The following is a 17073-nucleotide window of genomic DNA, read 5'->3' as shown; positions in this document are numbered from 1 at the left end:
TAAACACAAACAGTGCAGATTTTTTGATCGAGCAACCTACAATATTAAAACTTTGATTAATAAGAATGGAGGATGTAAAAAACTTTAGTAAAAATTACTATGATCAGCCAGCCTTTTACACCAAGGTGAAAATCACAACGCCAATTGCGCCTATCATTCCTCCTTTTAGGCTTTTCTATAATAATTCAACTTTATAAATTAGTTAAGGGGTCTCAAAAAATGTCGGGTTGGTAAAAAAAAAAAAAAACAAAAAGAGCGAGAGCTTGAAGGAGAAAAGAAAAAGAAAGTGCAAAGCTGACTTTGTTTTCCAAACAAAATCATCAACTGTCGCGTCGTACCAATCATGGCTCCACCATGTTATTTGTTAATTTTTTTGTCGGCACACTCTTAAGTTAATTTGAATTATTTGATTTTATAACACACAAAACAATATCACACTTTTGCTTTTACCTAAACCATAGGACCATATCGACTATGTGTATTAGTGGATAATATGACACATACTAGAGACTTCGACAAAAATTTGCAAGCTAAAAGAAACATGGAATTTGTATATGGTGTAACGAATTACTCATTCAAACAGTAATTTGGTGAAAACAAGAATGCTAAAATGTGCTAAATTTGTGTTAACTCAATATCTAAATAGAGAAACGAATTGCACTTTTTTTTTTTTAATGCTCTCAGAAAGAGACACAAGTTAAAGCAATATACATATACAGTGGCTAAATTTTTCAAAGTTTGGGGTAAACTTTTTTTATTCGAGGGCGTAGGGTTATGTTCACCCACACCATGGAGTGGAAAACATCAATCATTCATTCACACAACCACCACCATTCCTACTTTTTTACCTCTTTCTCACTAATCATTTACCTTCATCTCCTTATTTGTAACATATCTATCAAACCAGATCTTAAAAAAAAAAAACTGATTAAAGAACATTTGATTTGTGTTGATCGATACAAATGCGAGTTCACTTGAACAAATCCTTATGTTTTTATATGAAAATTTAACATAGGAAGGTACATTATTCTTCATGAGTTCTGTTACTAATCACTGCTATGTACGTAACTTTTGTTTTTTCACTTTCTTCACTTTTTGTTTTATCTCTTTCTCTTTCTCCCTTCGTTTCTAGACTCACACTTCTGACACAGCCTGCATTCAAAAAACACAACACAACAGATCAGACCATTTAAAATTAAAAAGAAAAACAAAAGCAAAAGATTCCACAGCTTTGTCGTTATTACCAATCTCTGTTTTTACAAAACGATACAGTTTCCTCTCTTTCACACTCACTCTTCTCTTTCCCGCTCACTCACTCATCCGCCATGTCTATCAAACCACTTCCTCTTCTCATCCTCCTCCTCCTTCTCCAACTCTCAATCTCATTCGCTCAAAACGACACAAACGCACTCACACTCTTCCGCCTCCAAACCGACACACACGGCAACCTCGCACGTAACTGGTCAGGCTCCGACGCTTGTACCTCCTCATGGCAAGGCGTTTCTTGCTCACCATCATCACACCGCGTCACCGAACTCTCACTCCCTTCACTCTCGTTACGTGGACCTTTAACCTCTCTCTCCTCCTTAGACCAGCTCCGTTTCCTTGACCTCCACGACAACAGACTCAACGGCACCGTTTCACCTCTCACGAACTGTACTAACCTCAGACTTGTTTATCTCTCCAGTAACGATCTCTCCGGTGAGATACCTAAAGAGATCTCATCTCTTAAACGAATGATACGTCTTGATCTCTCTGATAACAACATCCGTGGAGTTATACCTAGAGAGATCCTCGGGTTTACCCGGGTTTTAACGATCCGGCTCCAGAACAATGAGTTAACGGGTCGGATCCCGGATTTTTCTCAGATGAACTCGCTTCTTGAGTTGAACGTTTCGTTCAATGAGCTTCACGGTAACGTCTCCGACGGTGTGGTGAAGAAATTTGGAGAATTGAGCTTTTCCGGTAACGAAGGATTATGCGGGTCGGATCCTTTACCGGGTTGTACTTTCACAAACGACCCGGAATCTTCAAACACGGATCAGATTGTTCCTTCGAACCCTACTTCGATTCCTCATTCTCCGGTTATCGCCGAAGAACCGAGAATTCACGGTCACAGATGGGTTAAACCGGGAATAATCGCGGCGGTTATCGGTAGTGGTGTTGCGGTTATTGTTTTGGTTTCTTTCGGTTTTGCTTTCTGTTGTGGGAGATTAAACCGGACCGGTGGCGGAGGATCCAAAACCGGAAGTGTAGAGAGTGGTTTCGTCGGCGGAGGAGGAGAAGGGAAGAGACGAAGCAGTTACGGCGAAGGAGGAGAGAGTGATGCGACGTCGGCGACAGATAGGAGCAGGCTTGTGTTTTTCGAGAGGAGGAAACAGTTTGAGCTTGAGGATTTGTTGAAAGCTTCTGCGGAGATGCTTGGTAAAGGGAGTTTAGGGACGGTGTACAAGGCGGTGTTGGACGACGGCTCCACGACTGTGGCGGTGAAGCGGCTTAAAGATGCGAATCCTTGTCCGAGGAAAGAGTTTGAGCAGTATATGGAGATTATTGGTAGGCTTAAACACCAAAACGTTGTTAAGCTTAGAGCTTATTACTATGCTAAAGAAGAGAAGCTCTTAGTTTATGAGTATCTTCCTAATGGAAGCTTACACTCCCTTCTTCATGGTAACGCTTTAACTTTTATCAATTGGGTCACTCGTTATGAATTTTATCGCATTAGGGTAATCAAAGTTTTGATTTTTGTGAATGGTGTTTATTAGGGAATCGTGGACCTGGACGGATTCCATTGGACTGGACTACGAGGATTAGTCTAATGTTAGGAGCAGCGAGAGGATTAGCGAAGATTCACGACGAGTATAGCATTTCAAAGATCCCTCACGGCAATATCAAATCATCTAATGTGCTATTGGACAGAAACGGTGTCGCATTGATAGCGGATTTCGGTTTATCACTTTTGCTAAACCCGGTTCACGCTATCGCTCGGTTAGGAGGTTACCGTGCGCCGGAACAGTCAGAGATCAAACGGCTATCTCAGAAAGCTGACGTGTATAGCTTCGGTGTGTTGCTCCTCGAGGTTTTAACAGGGAAAGCTCCCTCGATGTTCCCGTCTCCGTCGAGACCTAGATCAGCGGCGTCGGTGGCTGTGGAGGAAGAGGAAGAAGCGGTGGTTGATTTGCCGAAGTGGGTTAGGTCGGTGGTGAAGGAGGAATGGACGGCGGAGGTGTTTGATCCGGAGCTTTTGAGGTATAAGAATATTGAGGAGGAGATGGTGGCGATGCTTCATATTGGATTAGCTTGCGTCGTGCCGCAGCCGGAGAAAAGGCCAACGATGGCTGAGGTTGTTAAGATGGTTGAGGAGATTAGAGTTGAGCAATCTCCGGTGGGTGAGGATTTTGATGAGTCGAGAAACTCGATGTCTCCGTCGTTGGCTACTACCGAAGACTGCTAAGTTTGGTTTTCGTCAGTGGCTTTTGTAGTAATATGTATCGTTTGGATCTTGGTCGATTTTATTAAGGTTTCTTGCTTAGAAATCCTCGATTTGCAAACTTGTCGGAGTTTTTTAGTTATGTTTTTGTGTCGTCACCGTACTAGTATGTGATTTCGTAACGTTGTGGGTTTTGTGGATTTATAAAAGCCGTTTCAAATACTATGTGTTAAGGCCCATTAAGGCTCATGTGTCTTCTTAGGTTAATTAGCAAATAGCAATTGCTAATTTTGATTATTGCATTGAACCTAAAGCTCGAACGCACATTTTTTTTTTGAAAATTTAACTCGAAGGCACATTGATTAATGCTTCTAGAACGGTGGATGCTTTTATCTCCACTCGTAAATTGTCTTCTTGGTTGAAGAGTCAGCCCTTTGGATTTGACCTTTCACGTACCTTTTGAGCCCATAGGTTATGATTGGCATCTGTATTAACTAAATTAACGAATGGTCAAGCACATGATTAGCCAATATAATTAGAGACAAATACCATGGATTCCATTTTTTCATTTCTAGAAGCGAATCTTTAACAAACAAAAAAACAGTTTTTAACATGATGGGTTTTCTGATAGTTGAAGTGTTAAACCATAAAGTTTCAATGGTAACAAAAAATAGATTCGTAATTTAAAATCATAATTCAATCGTGAAAAAATTAGCTTTCATTACACCATAAAGGCAAGTTTAATGGTATTTATTATTTAAATTGATTAGTGCGTCGTCTCGTAACTGAAAAACCCTCTGGCGCGTGAGGCAAATTTGACCCCTTCCCCACGAAAAAATTAAACTTGGGGAAGAATACTAAAACCAGCTACGTTGCTCCTCATTTGCTGCTACCACGTGTACGACTGAGACCGTCGTTGTGAGCTCATTGACATTTGTAGATCCCATTTCTAGATGTTCATTAAATTCACCTAATTATATATCTAGTCCTTCTACTTTTAGACATTTTCCAAGTTTTTTCACTACTTTTAAATATATAATAAAAATACTCAGTATCCAAAATCATGTTAGATGCATTATAATTCTAGAAAGAATGAATGATTTATTTCAATATACTAATATTTAAATGGTAATTTTTCTCTTCTATTGACTGTTGAATTCAAATAAGACTTTTATAATTCAACGATTCTACAAATTACCAAAAGAAAAATAATCTGTGTATTATAAAAAAACAAATGAAGGATAAGTGTGCAATTAGATAGTGAAATGTTTTGGGGGGTAAAATTAGGGAAACTAAAGTTGATGGCTTGTTTTTCAACATTTTGTTTTTATTGTGTGCTATTTAAACGAAAACTGCGTCGTATTTGGAGGCATATTCGCCGGTCAAGCGTATCAAATAATACCCAATCGCGCACACTTTTCTCCGCCTCTTCTCCACTCCCAGATTCCTCTCCGTCTCTCTACCGTCACCGTATACCTTCGCCTGAGATCTACGAATTCCGATCAGCAGCTATGCATTCAAGTCATCTCCTTCTCGAGGAACCGATCAGGATGACTTCAATCCTGGAACCTTCCAAATCAGTAAGCTATTTTATTTTTCTCCTTCTCTGATTGTTTTTGATTTCCTTAGTAAGCGTTTGGATCTGTTGCGAAGTTTTTGATTTCATCTGTTTGAAGTAGTGACTAGTATGAGATTTTAGGTTTTTTGATCTGCTTGATTGGCTGTTTTCGCAGAGTTTCTTCCCGGCTTTGACTAAGATTGTTGGGACTCTAGGTCCCAAGTCACGATCCGTTGAGGTGATTGCTGGTTGTCTCAAAGCTGGAATGTCCGGTAAATAGCGACTACCATCACTGTTCATGAGACGTGATTTGCTTTTTTGGGGTTCTCTCTCACTGGTTCTTTGTTTTGGCAGTGGCTCGATTCGATTTCTCGTGGTGTGATGCAGACTATCACCAAGAGACGTTGGAGAATCTAAAGATTGCTGTGAAGAGCACTAAGAAGCTTTGTGCTGTATGTTGTTCTCTTTTTCTCTGGTTTTTGATTTACTTGATCTTTGGATTTGGGTTGGTAAAATGCTTTAATCTTATGGTTTGCTAGGTTATGCTAGACACTGTGGGACCTGAGTTGCAAGTTATTAACAAGAGTGAGAAAGCTATTTCTCTTAAAGCTGATGGCCTTGTTACTTTGACTCCGAGTCAAGATCAAGAAGCTTCCTCTGAAGTCCTTCCCATTAATTTTGATGGGCTAGCGAAGGTTCTATATATAAACCCTTACCGTATAGTTTTTTTTGGAGGAGATGATAATTGGCTTTTTCTATATAGGGGTTTGATGGATTTTTTTTTTTTTTGTTTGATTTATGCAGTCAGTTAAGCGTGGTGACACTATCTTTGTTGGACAGTATCTCTTCACTGGTAGTGAAACAACTTCAGTTTGGCTTGAGGTATAAAAATGGATTTGCGTATGGAATTACTCTACGGTGTTCTCTGAAATTTGATTTTTAGACTTATAAATGGTTGTGTTGTGAGAAGATTTAACCATTTAAACAAACCTTCAGGTTGAAGAAGTTAAAGGAGATGATGTCGTTTGTGTGTCAAGAAATGCTGCTACTCTGGGTGGTCCGTTGTTCACATTGCATGTCTCTCAAGTTCACATTGATATGCCAACCCTGACTGAGAAGGATAAGGAGGTCAGTGTTGCTTATAATTTACATATCTCAATGAACACTTTGCTCTGTCTCTCATAATATTCTAGCTTATATGTTCGAGTGTTTAAATTTTTTTTTTTTTGTTCCGACTCTCTTCTAGGTTATAAGCACATGGGGAGTTCAGAATAAGATCGATTTCCTCTCATTATCTTATTGCCGACATGCAGAAGACGTTCGCCAGGTCCATTTTCTTTTTTCATAACGTTTTTTATACCGCCTTTCAAGTGTGACTCCTCTATTTACTTACTACTAGTTCCGAGCTTCTGATACGCTTGAATGATCACTTTTTCTGCCACAACACAGGCCCGTGAGTTGCTTAACAGTTTGGGTGACCTCTCTCAAACACAAATATTTGCGAAGATTGAGAATGAAGAGGTAAGTTAATTGCATTCATTTTTTCTTTACATGTCTCCCTCTGCAACTTTCACTGGAATTGGGGATGCTGCTGTTAGTGTTTACATATGTGAATTTGATTATAGGGATTGACCCACTTCGACGAAATTCTACAAGAAGCAGATGGCATTATTCTATCACGTGGGAATTTGGGTATCGATCTACCTCCGGAAAAGGTATGGTGATGGTCACTCGAATCAATTTGTTTTGGTCCAAAGTCCACTCACTTTCTAATCAGATTGGTGGTTGTCTTATTAGACTATTAGTGAAATTCTGGAGAGAATTGCTAAGTTGACCCTAAAACTTGCAGGTGTTTTTGTTTCAAAAGGCTGCTCTTTACAAGTGTAACATGGCTGGAAAGCCAGCCGTTCTCACTCGTGTTGTAGACAGTATGACAGACAATCTGCGGCCAACTCGTGCAGAGGCAACTGATGTTGCTAATGCTGTTTTGGATGGTATGTTTAGTCTACAAAATGTGTATTTTGTACTGCTTAGATTTATAGGAAGGGGCACATATTTCTGGATCATAGTTTTGGTCATAACTTCAAGAGGCTTTCTTCCCTTCTATTTCTCACAGGAAGTGATGCAATTCTTCTTGGTGCTGAGACCCTTCGTGGATTGTACCCGGTGGAAACCATATCAACTGTTGGTAGGATCTGTTGTGAGGTAAGCTTTATCTTGTAGGTCTATAGTATTATTACTTCCATTGCCTTCTTAGCATCTCAATCTTCGTAGCCATGGTTTATCATCTGCTTTTATCTTACGCATATATGTATTTGTTTATAGGCAGAGAAGGTGTTCAACCAAGATCTGTTCTTCAAGAAGACTGTCAAGTATGTTGGAGAACCAATGACTCACTTGGAGTCTATTGCTTCTTCTGCTGTAAGTTTCTCTTCTGCGCTACCTAGAAAAGCTGAGGATTTTCTTTCCTATTGATCATTGCTAACTTAGAGGCTTAATTTCTGCTTGATACCAGGTACGGGCAGCCATCAAGGTTAAGGCATCTGTAATTATATGCTTTACCTCGTCTGGAAGAGCAGCAAGGTTCACCATTCTTTCCGGCTTAAACTATTCCTTCATTTAAATGCTATGTAGCTGTCTACTGAATGTTTCTTCCATCTCTATGTAGGTTGATTGCTAAATACAGGCCAACTATGCCCGTTATCTCTGTTGTCATTCCCCGGCTTACGACAAATCAGCTGAAGTGGAGCTTTAGCGGAGCCTTTGAGGTAAACTTCACTCTGATTGTATGAATTTGGAAAACGAAATGGGATTTTTTTCTTATGCAACTTGCTGTATTCCAATATTCAGTGATTACAGTTGATACTTAATTATGCTTGCATATCCTATTTATCAATTGTCCACATTGATTCAAAGAGAATAGCATGTTGCAGATTTTTTTTTAAAGTTACACATGTAAAACCATTGTCATATATGACAACATTTTGATTATTGCTCAAACATGACATTGTGTTTGTGTATATTGTTGTCTCAGGCTAGGCAGTCACTTATTATCAGAGGTCTCTTCCCCATGCTTGCTGACCCTCGTCACCCTGTAAGTCTCTATTACAAATAATTTGATTCATTGCAGGAAGAATCTTGCAAAATTAGTGTTGTAAGCCGGGTTGGAAACTGTATTTTCTCTAACGTAGTGTGAAATCCTTTGTTCAGGCGGAATCAACAAGTGCAACAAATGAGTCAGTCCTGAAAGTGGCTCTAGACCATGGGAAGCAAGCCGGAGTGATCAAGTCACATGACAGAGTTGTTGTCTGTCAGAAAGTGGGAGATGCGGCTGTGGTCAAAATCATCGAGCTAGAGGACTAGAAGAAGCGGAGTCAGGAGTGAGTCTCGTCTGTCTTTTTTTTTTTGTTACTAATCAATTTTCTTTCCTTCACTTAAACTCTTGGTGCTTTCCAAGAAAAATACTCGCGATTCTTGTTTCGCCGGCGATATGCTAGATATCGGAGTGAAAATATATATCTCCTGGACTTCTGATTTTGTATTTTAGGAGATTGATGTTTCCAAGTTATGATATAAACCACTTCCTACCTTATTCATAATATCTACATTCCTTAGTAAATACTTCTATATCTATTTTCTTAGCAACATTGAGGTACCTAAAACTTTTATCAAAATATTGCAGTTGCTAGCCCTGCATACCCAATAAAATAGTGAAATCTATGTGTTTGAAGGTTAAAAACTTAGAAATACGATGACTATATGCAATTATAAGTTTCATATAAGATGCTATCACAATGAACTACTACAAATCTGCGAAAACATGGAAGTTCTTGGAGTCAAGGGCAATGAGCCTAAGAGCTGCAATGGCAGCAGCAACAGACATCAAACTGAAGAAGACAACGTTGAGCCAGTGCCATAACTTTTGCAAAGGATTGAGCTTATTGTTCTTAGCCTTATAGTACATGTGGTTGGCTAGAATGAATGTGAGAGGGAATGTGCTCACTGCACCCGTGAGGCTCATGAAGTCCCCGAGGAACGGTAAGAGCGCTGACAGAAGTGTGCTAATCGCTATGTACCCGCCTCTTGTCATGATCCTAAACAACAAGTTCTTTAAAGCCAGTGGGTTTCCTTTGATCCCAAACTTTGTATCCATGTACTCATATGTTGGACTTGCAAAAATCTACAACAAAAAACTGAGTAAGAACGGATTGAGTCACAAATAGTTTGAGTTTCTCTTGTTAATACCTCTCAAGGAGAAACTTACGTGCAAAGAGATAACGGATTGAAGGATAGCAGAGATGTTAGCAAGGGCTTTGACCCAAACTGAGCCATTAACGTTGTTTAGAAGATATGCCGAGGTTGAGGATCCGTAAGCCCAATATCCGACGAATACAACCGTGAACATCGGTAGAAGACCCACCGTGAATTGAAAGTATAGGGCCTTCATCATGTTTTTCACAACCGGTTGCTTTACTGTTGCCTATCATTGAGGGGAAAAGAAGTGTCCATAATATGGATCATTTTATGCGTTAGCGTTTACATGTGAAATGGTTGTAAGAAAATCACATTTTAAGTTATAGTTTAAACATTTGCATTTGAAATCTCGAAAATTTCACCTGAATTTCTGGAAGCATCCCAGTGTTGAATACGAAAACTAGTGTTGCGGCTGCTCCAGTGATGGTAAAGAGTTTGTTAATTGATGATCCTTGTATCTCGTAATATCTTGAAGGTGCTTTGACTCCTACAAAAAAAACAAAAACAAAAGGGAAGAATCTTAGTAGCTATAAACTCCATAACCTTTTAGTAATCTCTGAAGCCTGATCATCATACCGTCTTTAACCGATAGCACAATTGCTACTATGATATAGATGAGGCTGAGGAAGGTCGAAACCGCAAGCCAGATCCCAAGAGCCGATAAATGAGGAATACCAATAGCAAAAACCGCACAAATCAGACCAGCAATGGCTATAAAATGAGGTAGTTTCATGGCATGATCATCCCTGAAAAGCACATAAACAGCCTGCAAGGAAAACAGAACACACCCCCAAGATAACTAACCTTGGCTCACAAGAATCAAGAATCAAAAATGTTTACTACCTTTAAAGCAGAACCAGCTAAAATGATGAATCCACAATTAATCATGAAAAGATTGACATATTGCAACGCCCATGTTAGACGATAAGCCTTTCTACCGTAAATGAAACCTGCGAGGTCTCTATAACGGATGTGCCTTTTGCCACCAAACTCATGAAGCTTGGCTATGAGAGTGTTTGCATAGAGTGAGATCGCAGTAGCAAGAACAAGACCAAGCACACCACCAATCCATCCTAAAGGAACCATGACTGTTCCTGAATATCCCAACACGTATGCGCTGTTTACACTTGTTGTCAGAACGAACGCTGCCTGGAACCATGAATCTGTAGTACATTCCAAGAAACATGATATTTAGCTTTTCCCACTATGCATGCAGCAGAAAGCAGAGTTTTGTTTTGCCTCCTCAATCTTATGGTTGTAAAACGTTTTCAGGGGTAGAGAGAGATATATTACAACATTTTTATCGCATACTTAACATTGAAACCAAAAAGAGGGGGAAAACGAACTACAAACCGCTGCTAATCTGATGAGCAGTGTCAGGGATTTCGATATCAACATCTTCTCCGACATTGTTTATGCGGTTCTTAGAGTTCATTATTTTCAAATTGTTATTGTGTCTCTCTGGAGCTAAGCAGAGCTTTTCTTTTTATAATAACAGATGGTCGGTTACAATCGATCAGAAAAGACTATGGTGTGAAAATAAGAAGTGGCAGAGTAGATATATTTAAAAGGTTTTAGAAATGACAAGTTGTTGGAACAGTTTCAAACAATGAGGTGAACCGGAGATATTTCCTTTGGAATTGAGTGGTTCAAAGCTAGACACAAAAACCTGCATAATTCACAATCATTTACTGCAAAATTGGGAATAACATATGAACAAAGTCTACTAATAAAACGGAAAACTAATGATAATAATGTTGGACTTATCACAAAAACAATCAAGAATACACACCAAATCTGTAAATATATGTGGCTGTGGAGATAATACACACTTTAAATGTTTCTTTAGACCGTTGAAGTGATAGCTTGATTGGTCCTTAAAAAAAGATTTTTTGGACATTTATGCCGTCTTCTTGTTAGGCAGAATAAGACTAGATACGAAAATATGTAATGAGACACGAAAGACAATAACAAGTCAAAAGTTTGAGAGTACTAATTTTTTTTTTTTTTTTTTTTTTTTTTTTTTTTTTTTTTTTTAACGTTTAAAAAGTAGCTGAGACCACACACATTACTTAGAGTTTTGACATTTTTCTTGTTTAGTTAATTAAAAAGTGGCCGGGACCTCTATATCAACATTTTCATGTCCAACCCATTTTGAGCCAATCTTGTTTGAATAGTTAAAAATCATTATTTTTCAAATGTGACATAACAATCAGATTAACATCCGTTGTAATTGAAATAATTCGTTTTTTTTGTTGTTTCTTAAGTATGTATAACACATCCAAAAGCTAGGAATTTAACGTCTTTATACTTTTTGGTCAATAATTTTTAAGATCCCTAAATATCTTTAGTTATTTGATTTATATAAGACGGAAGTAGGAAAAGAACAAAAGCGCCCGTGGCCTAATGGATAAGGCGTTTGACTTCTAATCAAACGATTGTGGGTTCGAGTCCCACCGGGCGTGTCTATTCAATTTTTTTGTTTCTATTATTAATAACCTGGCCCATTTCTTTTAACATTTTTTGGTCGGCCTATTCATACTCTATTTGTAATGGTCGGTTTGTTATTATCTTGTGAGTAGTTTAGTAGTACAAATAAATATTGCTAATCATTTTTAGCTAAGCCTTTAATTAAATCACACTCTTCCGTCATCGGTATTGCCACGTGTCGGCCGTCGATCTTCGTCTCCCTTCCACGTAAGCTCTCAGAGAGATCGACGATGACATGGCTCTCGATCATCATCATCATCATCATCATCATCATCACTTCTTTATTCTCAATTTCTAGGCGAGATGGGGTCGTCCTTTTCGAACCTCAACGGTGACAGTAACGGTTTAGCAACCGGACCGAGTCTCGGCGATATACCTGAGAGCTGCGTCGCTTGCGTGATTCTTCACCTAACTCCGCCGGAGATTTGTAATCTAGCTCGTTTGAATCGAGCGTTTCGCGGCGCGGCTTCGTCTGATTCTGTGTGGGAGAAGAAGCTTCCAAGTAATTACCATGATTTGCTTGTTCTATTGCCTCCTGAGAGGTATCAGAGTCTCTCTAAGAAGGATATTTTCGCTTTGCTCTCTCGTCCTATCCCTTTCGACGATGGTAATAAGGTTTGTTTTGTTCAAACTTTGCTTTTGATTGATTTGGAATTGGGAAATTAGGGTTTGATTGGAATTGGGAAGCTATCTCTAAGGTTATAATCTGATAACAATGTGTCTTTGTGTTGATGATATTGGTGCAGGAAGTGTGGATTGATAAATTGACAGGGCGAGTTTGTATGGCGATTTCGGCTAGAGGAATGGCTATAACTGGAATTGAAGACCGTAGATATTGGAATTGGATTGCAACTGATGAATCAAGGTAACATTATTAAACTTTTACAAGATTCAGCTATTAGATAATCTAAGGGGCATTGTAATACTTGGTTATTTGATCCTTAGTTCTTAGTTTCTGTTAGGTTTAGAACAATTCTCTCTTTGGACTGATCAAAATGAGGATTGAAAGTTTGCTTGAGCGTTACAGTTTTGATGAGTGGTCTATCTAATGACAATATCAAGATTCTGTAACAGAGGATATGAATTCCATTAGAAAGTTGAATACAACTGATGAAGGTTGTTTATGTTAGACTGGGAAAACATAAAAATAGTGTCTGCGGGTCACTGAGCAACACTACATTCATTGACAGGTTCCATGTTGTAGCCTACTTACAGCAGATTTGGTGGTTTGAAGTAGATGGGATAGTGAGATTTAATCTTCCTCCTGGTGTATATTGTCTATCATTCAAAATACATCTTGGAAGATTCTCGAAAAGGTTGGGAAGACGTGTTTGCCATTTCGAACACACACACGGTTGGGATTTGAAGCCTGTGCGGTTTTCGCTTTCAACTTCAGACGGGCAAGAGGCGTCATGTGAGTATTACTTGGCTGATAAGGAAATGGGTGAAGGAGGAAGAGGATACTGGAGAGAGTATAAGGTTGGAGAATTTGTTGTTGGTTGCTCGGAAACATCAACTGAAGTCCGATGGTCGATGAAACAGATTGATTGCACACATTCGAAAGGTGGAATCTGTGTGGATTCGGTCTTCATTATCCCGATCGAGGTGAAGCGACGCAAGAGAAGGAAACCGGCTGTGAAATAAATAGTTAGAAAGAAGAAATTGTATACATCACACTTTTGCATATACTACATGCTTTTGAATGTATTACTGTTTATCTTCTTGATCTGTGGTCTTGAATTAGGCATAGCATTGTGAATTGATCGAGTTATATTGTTTATAACTCCGTTTTCAAATTATATACAGTACACGTTGTAGTAGATAGGCTCTGACTATTCTAACTTGAAAGATAAAGAGGGTCTTGTTCAATTGTAAGGACCATCCCTTCTTTGGAAAGGACCACTAGAGTTAATTGTTAAAACGTGTATTCTGCTATTCGAAAGTCTATTTCCTATTGAATAAATTTTGATTTTTTGTTTTTGTTTTCAAGATGGGGGAGACAAGCTGACAATTTCGACTTAAATTACCTCCCCAAAGAAAAGAAAAAAGGTAAAAAAATGGCAAAAGAAAAAGTCAGGTTCTGTCTTCCTTCACTGTGGCACTTGACAGTCCAAAGTAGGCAAAGTACTAAACTTAAATCGTCAAATTTGTCTGAAAAACAAAGCTTATAGATTTCAGTTTCACCATGCTCTTATATATAGCAAGTACGTTTTATACTGGAAACATTAACCGTTGGTTTTGGTTTTTAACTAACATGGTATCTGTGTCAAGAATATAAAAAAGTTAACTTGAAAAGTAAAGAAATAATTCTAATGAGACTGACTCTTCTTTATACGAAATTCTTCTGTAAATGACATAAACACTCTCTCTTGAGCTTTTATTTCTCTGTAATATTGGTCCTCCTTTAGTTTATTATCATTTCTACTTTTTACTATTTAGCACTAGTATTTACTGACCCATTTTATTACTACTACTACTCTCTCAATTACAATTGGAAATGTACGTGACAATAATAATTTAAGTATCTCGATCCCAAAGTGTTGAATTTCAATAGATTTTAAGTTTTGACAGACTTTAGAGTTTAGTTATAGGCCAGCAGATAATAAGTACATCTCTTTGGCATCTTTGATTATCCATCATGTGCATGATGGTAAATTATTCTTATTAAAAGTAACTTTAATCGTAGTTCTCTTGATACTCTTTATCCAACATTGATGATCAAAAATATCTTCGATCCGATATTATAACAAATTTTGTCTTCTTAAATGAGCTAACTCTAATAATGCTAGCATTGGTAGGATTTTTGTTCACTTTCATAAAGCTATATGAAATGAGCCAAACTAAAAGTTTAACCAATTTCTAACTTCGTTAAATCCATAAGCTCATCAGCTTCTTGAAGCGCTTGTTTGGCAGTGATGTTGTTCTTGATCTCTCGGTCAATATGCTTGAAAAGCACCAATAAATTGATTTGGGGAAACGTAACTTGTGCTAGAAATTTCAGCTTTATCCAACCATATACGTATATATTCGATATAAGAATTCATCATTTCTTCAAGATTCGTTGCATCATTCCATTTCTAACAACTGTATACTTTATCACCGGATCAATACAAAAAAAAAACTCGTAGATCGATATGATGATACTATTTTCACTAGTGCACTGTGCTCCCAAATTTTGTCAGGATCAGAATTGGACCCTTCTGATCTATCTGTTCGAGTAGCACCCTGCAGAGCCACAGTGTTAAATAAAGATTGTGGGGACTTTATACAAATTACAAATACATAGAAAGAGATGAAAACTGGAGGCTAATGTTATAGACTGAGAGTAGAAGTTTGAATTGATACAATGTCAGATTGGTGGTTGATTAAGGTAGAGAGAGTGATCGACATTTGTATATAAGTAGAATCTGGACCATTCTCTCTTTTCCTTTTCACCTCTATATCTTTACTGTTACTTTCTCAACTCTCACTACTTCTTCATATACACTGATGACATCCACATTAATTCACCAAAAATAAAATAAAATGAAGAATGTACGTGACTAATTATTGTGAATATCAGTGTAATAAAATGTATATTTTGACAAATAAGAAAAATACTTAGGTTCACCCCTCTCCATTCACCCCTTCTTCTCTCAGCCAATCAGAATCTTCCATCTAATATTTCATTTAAAAAATAAATCAAAATTAAATTAAAAAGCAAATCAAATTAAGGAAACAAATTCTGTATACTTTTACTTAAGGAAATTTAAATATTAGCTTGGTTTAGATTTTTAAAATTAGAATAAAATTATATGTCGGTTTGGGTTTACAAATGAATTGGTTAGGGTTTAGATTTGACTTTATGATAATTAAAATGTACTATATACTATATGATAATTAAATTTGACTTTTTGATTAAATATTTTGGGTCTTAAAATATTTCTTTCACATTACTGCATGCATTGGACTAATATAAGCTGCATAAAATAAAAGTTTTCAAATTTTTTTTAAATAATCACTAATAATTCACTTTACCTCATTTTGTACCAATTGTTCAGTTATTTTATTTTCACACTAATCACATTTATTTAGCTTGTTCCGCACCGCCCATTCTACTCTCACTGTTTGGACTCTTCGTTACTCGGTTAAAGCTTAAATGGAAGAAAGTGGGAAACCTTTCGCTTTCATTACACATTTCTCTTGACGGAGACCCAATTAGTTAAAAACTGAACCACTAGGGTTTTCAACCATATTCACTTATATATATAGTGCACATGCATGTACTAACATTTGCATATAAAGATACACATCATCTTTTAACTCCAAGTTCCAAATCAAACTCAAAATTGTTCATTCCTTTATTTGGCTAAAAAGTAGTCACTTGAAAGTGATTGTTGTACGCAGAAATAGACAAAAGAGGAAAAAGAACAAGACAAAGAATGGAATATTGGAGTAGCTCCTTCATCGATGGCGCTTCTTCCTCCAACTTCATCTCTCCTTTCTACAACTTTGACCATTTTCAAGGTACATATGCATCCCTAGTATTTGGTGTTAATGGAGCTAACTTCTATGATTGATGCTTAATCATTTTACTCAACTATATGACTTCTTACAAGTCACTCTCTATTGTATAAAATTTCAAGGAAACCAAGACAACAGATGTCTCGCTTCAGGTACAATGGTAGGTGCACAACAAGGTATGCTTCATGTCCCTCTACAAATGGTTGAAAGTGGTTATGGAGAAGAAAGCAACAATAACAATGGACAGCAGAAGAAAAAGAAGAAGATGACGAGCGAGCAGCTAAAGTTCCTTGAGAGAAGTTTTCAAGAAGAGATAAAGCTGAGTCCGGATAGGAAAATGAAGCTGTCCAAAGAACTCGGGCTGCAGCCGAGACAGATTGCGGTTTGGTTCCAGAACAGGAAAGCCAGGTGGAAGAACAAACAACTAGAGCATCTCTATGAATCACTAAGGCAAGAGTTTGATGTTGTCTGTAGAGAAAAAGAATTGCTACAAGAAGAGGTAATTAACTCATTAATCGATAGTAGTAACTTAATAAATTTATCTTTGTTAAGTGACATTTCCTTGGGGTTACTTTCACTTTGTTTCAACAGCTTATACAACTGAAATCGATGATAAGAGAGAATGGTTCAAACAAGAAGGTGCAAAACTGGGGAAAAGCCTTCAGCTAGAGGCAGCAACGGGTCAAGTTAGGTTTCAAAAGTGGCTCAAAATTGTATTTTAGGTTCAACATAAGTTACACTTTCCTTAGCTTGCTCTGTTTTTGTATCAAGTATTCGTTTAAGTAACTTTCATGGAAGAGTTCTCGAGGTTTATCAAGAATACATTATCATAAAACGCTAA

The 17073-nt window shown here is 37.7% G+C and overlaps 5 protein-coding genes and 1 non-coding gene across 6 annotated transcripts; 5 read left to right on the top strand and 1 right to left on the bottom strand.

Annotated features, from left to right (window-relative positions):
- The first annotated feature begins 1096 nt into the window (after positions 1-1096).
- On the top strand, positions 1097-3647 carry LOC104785870 (leucine-rich repeat receptor-like protein kinase PXC1). Its single transcript, XM_010511156.2, has 2 exons — positions 1097-2667; positions 2763-3647. The coding sequence occupies exons 1-2, from the start codon at positions 1326-1328 to the stop codon at positions 3449-3451; spliced, it is 2031 nt and encodes a 676-aa protein (XP_010509458.1). The 5' UTR covers positions 1097-1325; the 3' UTR covers positions 3452-3647.
- Positions 3648-4788: 1141 nt separating this feature from the next.
- Positions 4789-8604, top strand: LOC104785868 (pyruvate kinase 1, cytosolic). The gene is made up of 16 exons (XM_010511154.3): positions 4789-5007; positions 5161-5257; positions 5340-5437; positions 5525-5680; positions 5790-5867; positions 5982-6113; positions 6232-6312; positions 6435-6506; positions 6611-6700; positions 6835-6979; positions 7102-7190; positions 7311-7406; positions 7501-7568; positions 7654-7753; positions 8020-8079; positions 8196-8604. Exons 1-16 carry the CDS (start codon positions 4939-4941, stop codon positions 8346-8348), a joined length of 1584 nt encoding a protein of 527 aa, XP_010509456.2. The 5' UTR covers positions 4789-4938; the 3' UTR covers positions 8349-8604.
- A 137-nt stretch (positions 8605-8741) lies between these two features.
- Positions 8742-11013, bottom strand: LOC104785869 (proline transporter 3). Its single transcript, XM_010511155.3, has 6 exons — positions 10593-11013; positions 10083-10402; positions 9816-10005; positions 9602-9726; positions 9250-9465; positions 8742-9165 (listed from the first exon to the last, which is right to left on the bottom strand). The coding sequence occupies exons 1-6, from the start codon at positions 10672-10674 to the stop codon at positions 8788-8790; spliced, it is 1311 nt and encodes a 436-aa protein (XP_010509457.2). The 5' UTR covers positions 10675-11013; the 3' UTR covers positions 8742-8787.
- Positions 11014-11631: 618 nt separating this feature from the next.
- Positions 11632-11704, top strand: TRNAR-UCU (transfer RNA arginine (anticodon UCU)). The gene has a single exon. It is a non-coding gene; the product is annotated as a tRNA-Arg (tRNA).
- Positions 11705-11764: 60 nt separating this feature from the next.
- LOC104785867 (F-box protein PP2-A15) lies at positions 11765-13549 on the top strand. Its single transcript, XM_010511153.3, has 3 exons — positions 11765-12344; positions 12476-12594; positions 12920-13549. The coding sequence occupies exons 1-3, from the start codon at positions 12033-12035 to the stop codon at positions 13371-13373; spliced, it is 885 nt and encodes a 294-aa protein (XP_010509455.1). The 5' UTR covers positions 11765-12032; the 3' UTR covers positions 13374-13549.
- A 2456-nt stretch (positions 13550-16005) lies between these two features.
- Positions 16006-17067, top strand: LOC104788963 (homeobox-leucine zipper protein ATHB-22-like). Its single transcript, XM_010514720.3, has 3 exons — positions 16006-16235; positions 16355-16731; positions 16824-17067. The coding sequence occupies exons 1-3, from the start codon at positions 16151-16153 to the stop codon at positions 16899-16901; spliced, it is 540 nt and encodes a 179-aa protein (XP_010513022.1). The 5' UTR covers positions 16006-16150; the 3' UTR covers positions 16902-17067.
- The last annotated feature ends 6 nt before the right edge of the window (positions 17068-17073 follow it).

This window comes from Camelina sativa, chromosome 5, assembly GCF_030686135.1.
Source record: "Camelina sativa cultivar CO46 ecotype springtype chromosome 5, ASM3068613v1".
Taxonomy (NCBI): Eukaryota; Viridiplantae; Streptophyta; class Magnoliopsida; order Brassicales; family Brassicaceae; genus Camelina; species Camelina sativa.
The sequence above is the reverse complement of the archived record's forward strand: the minus strand, read 5'-3'. Positions and strand labels throughout refer to the sequence as shown.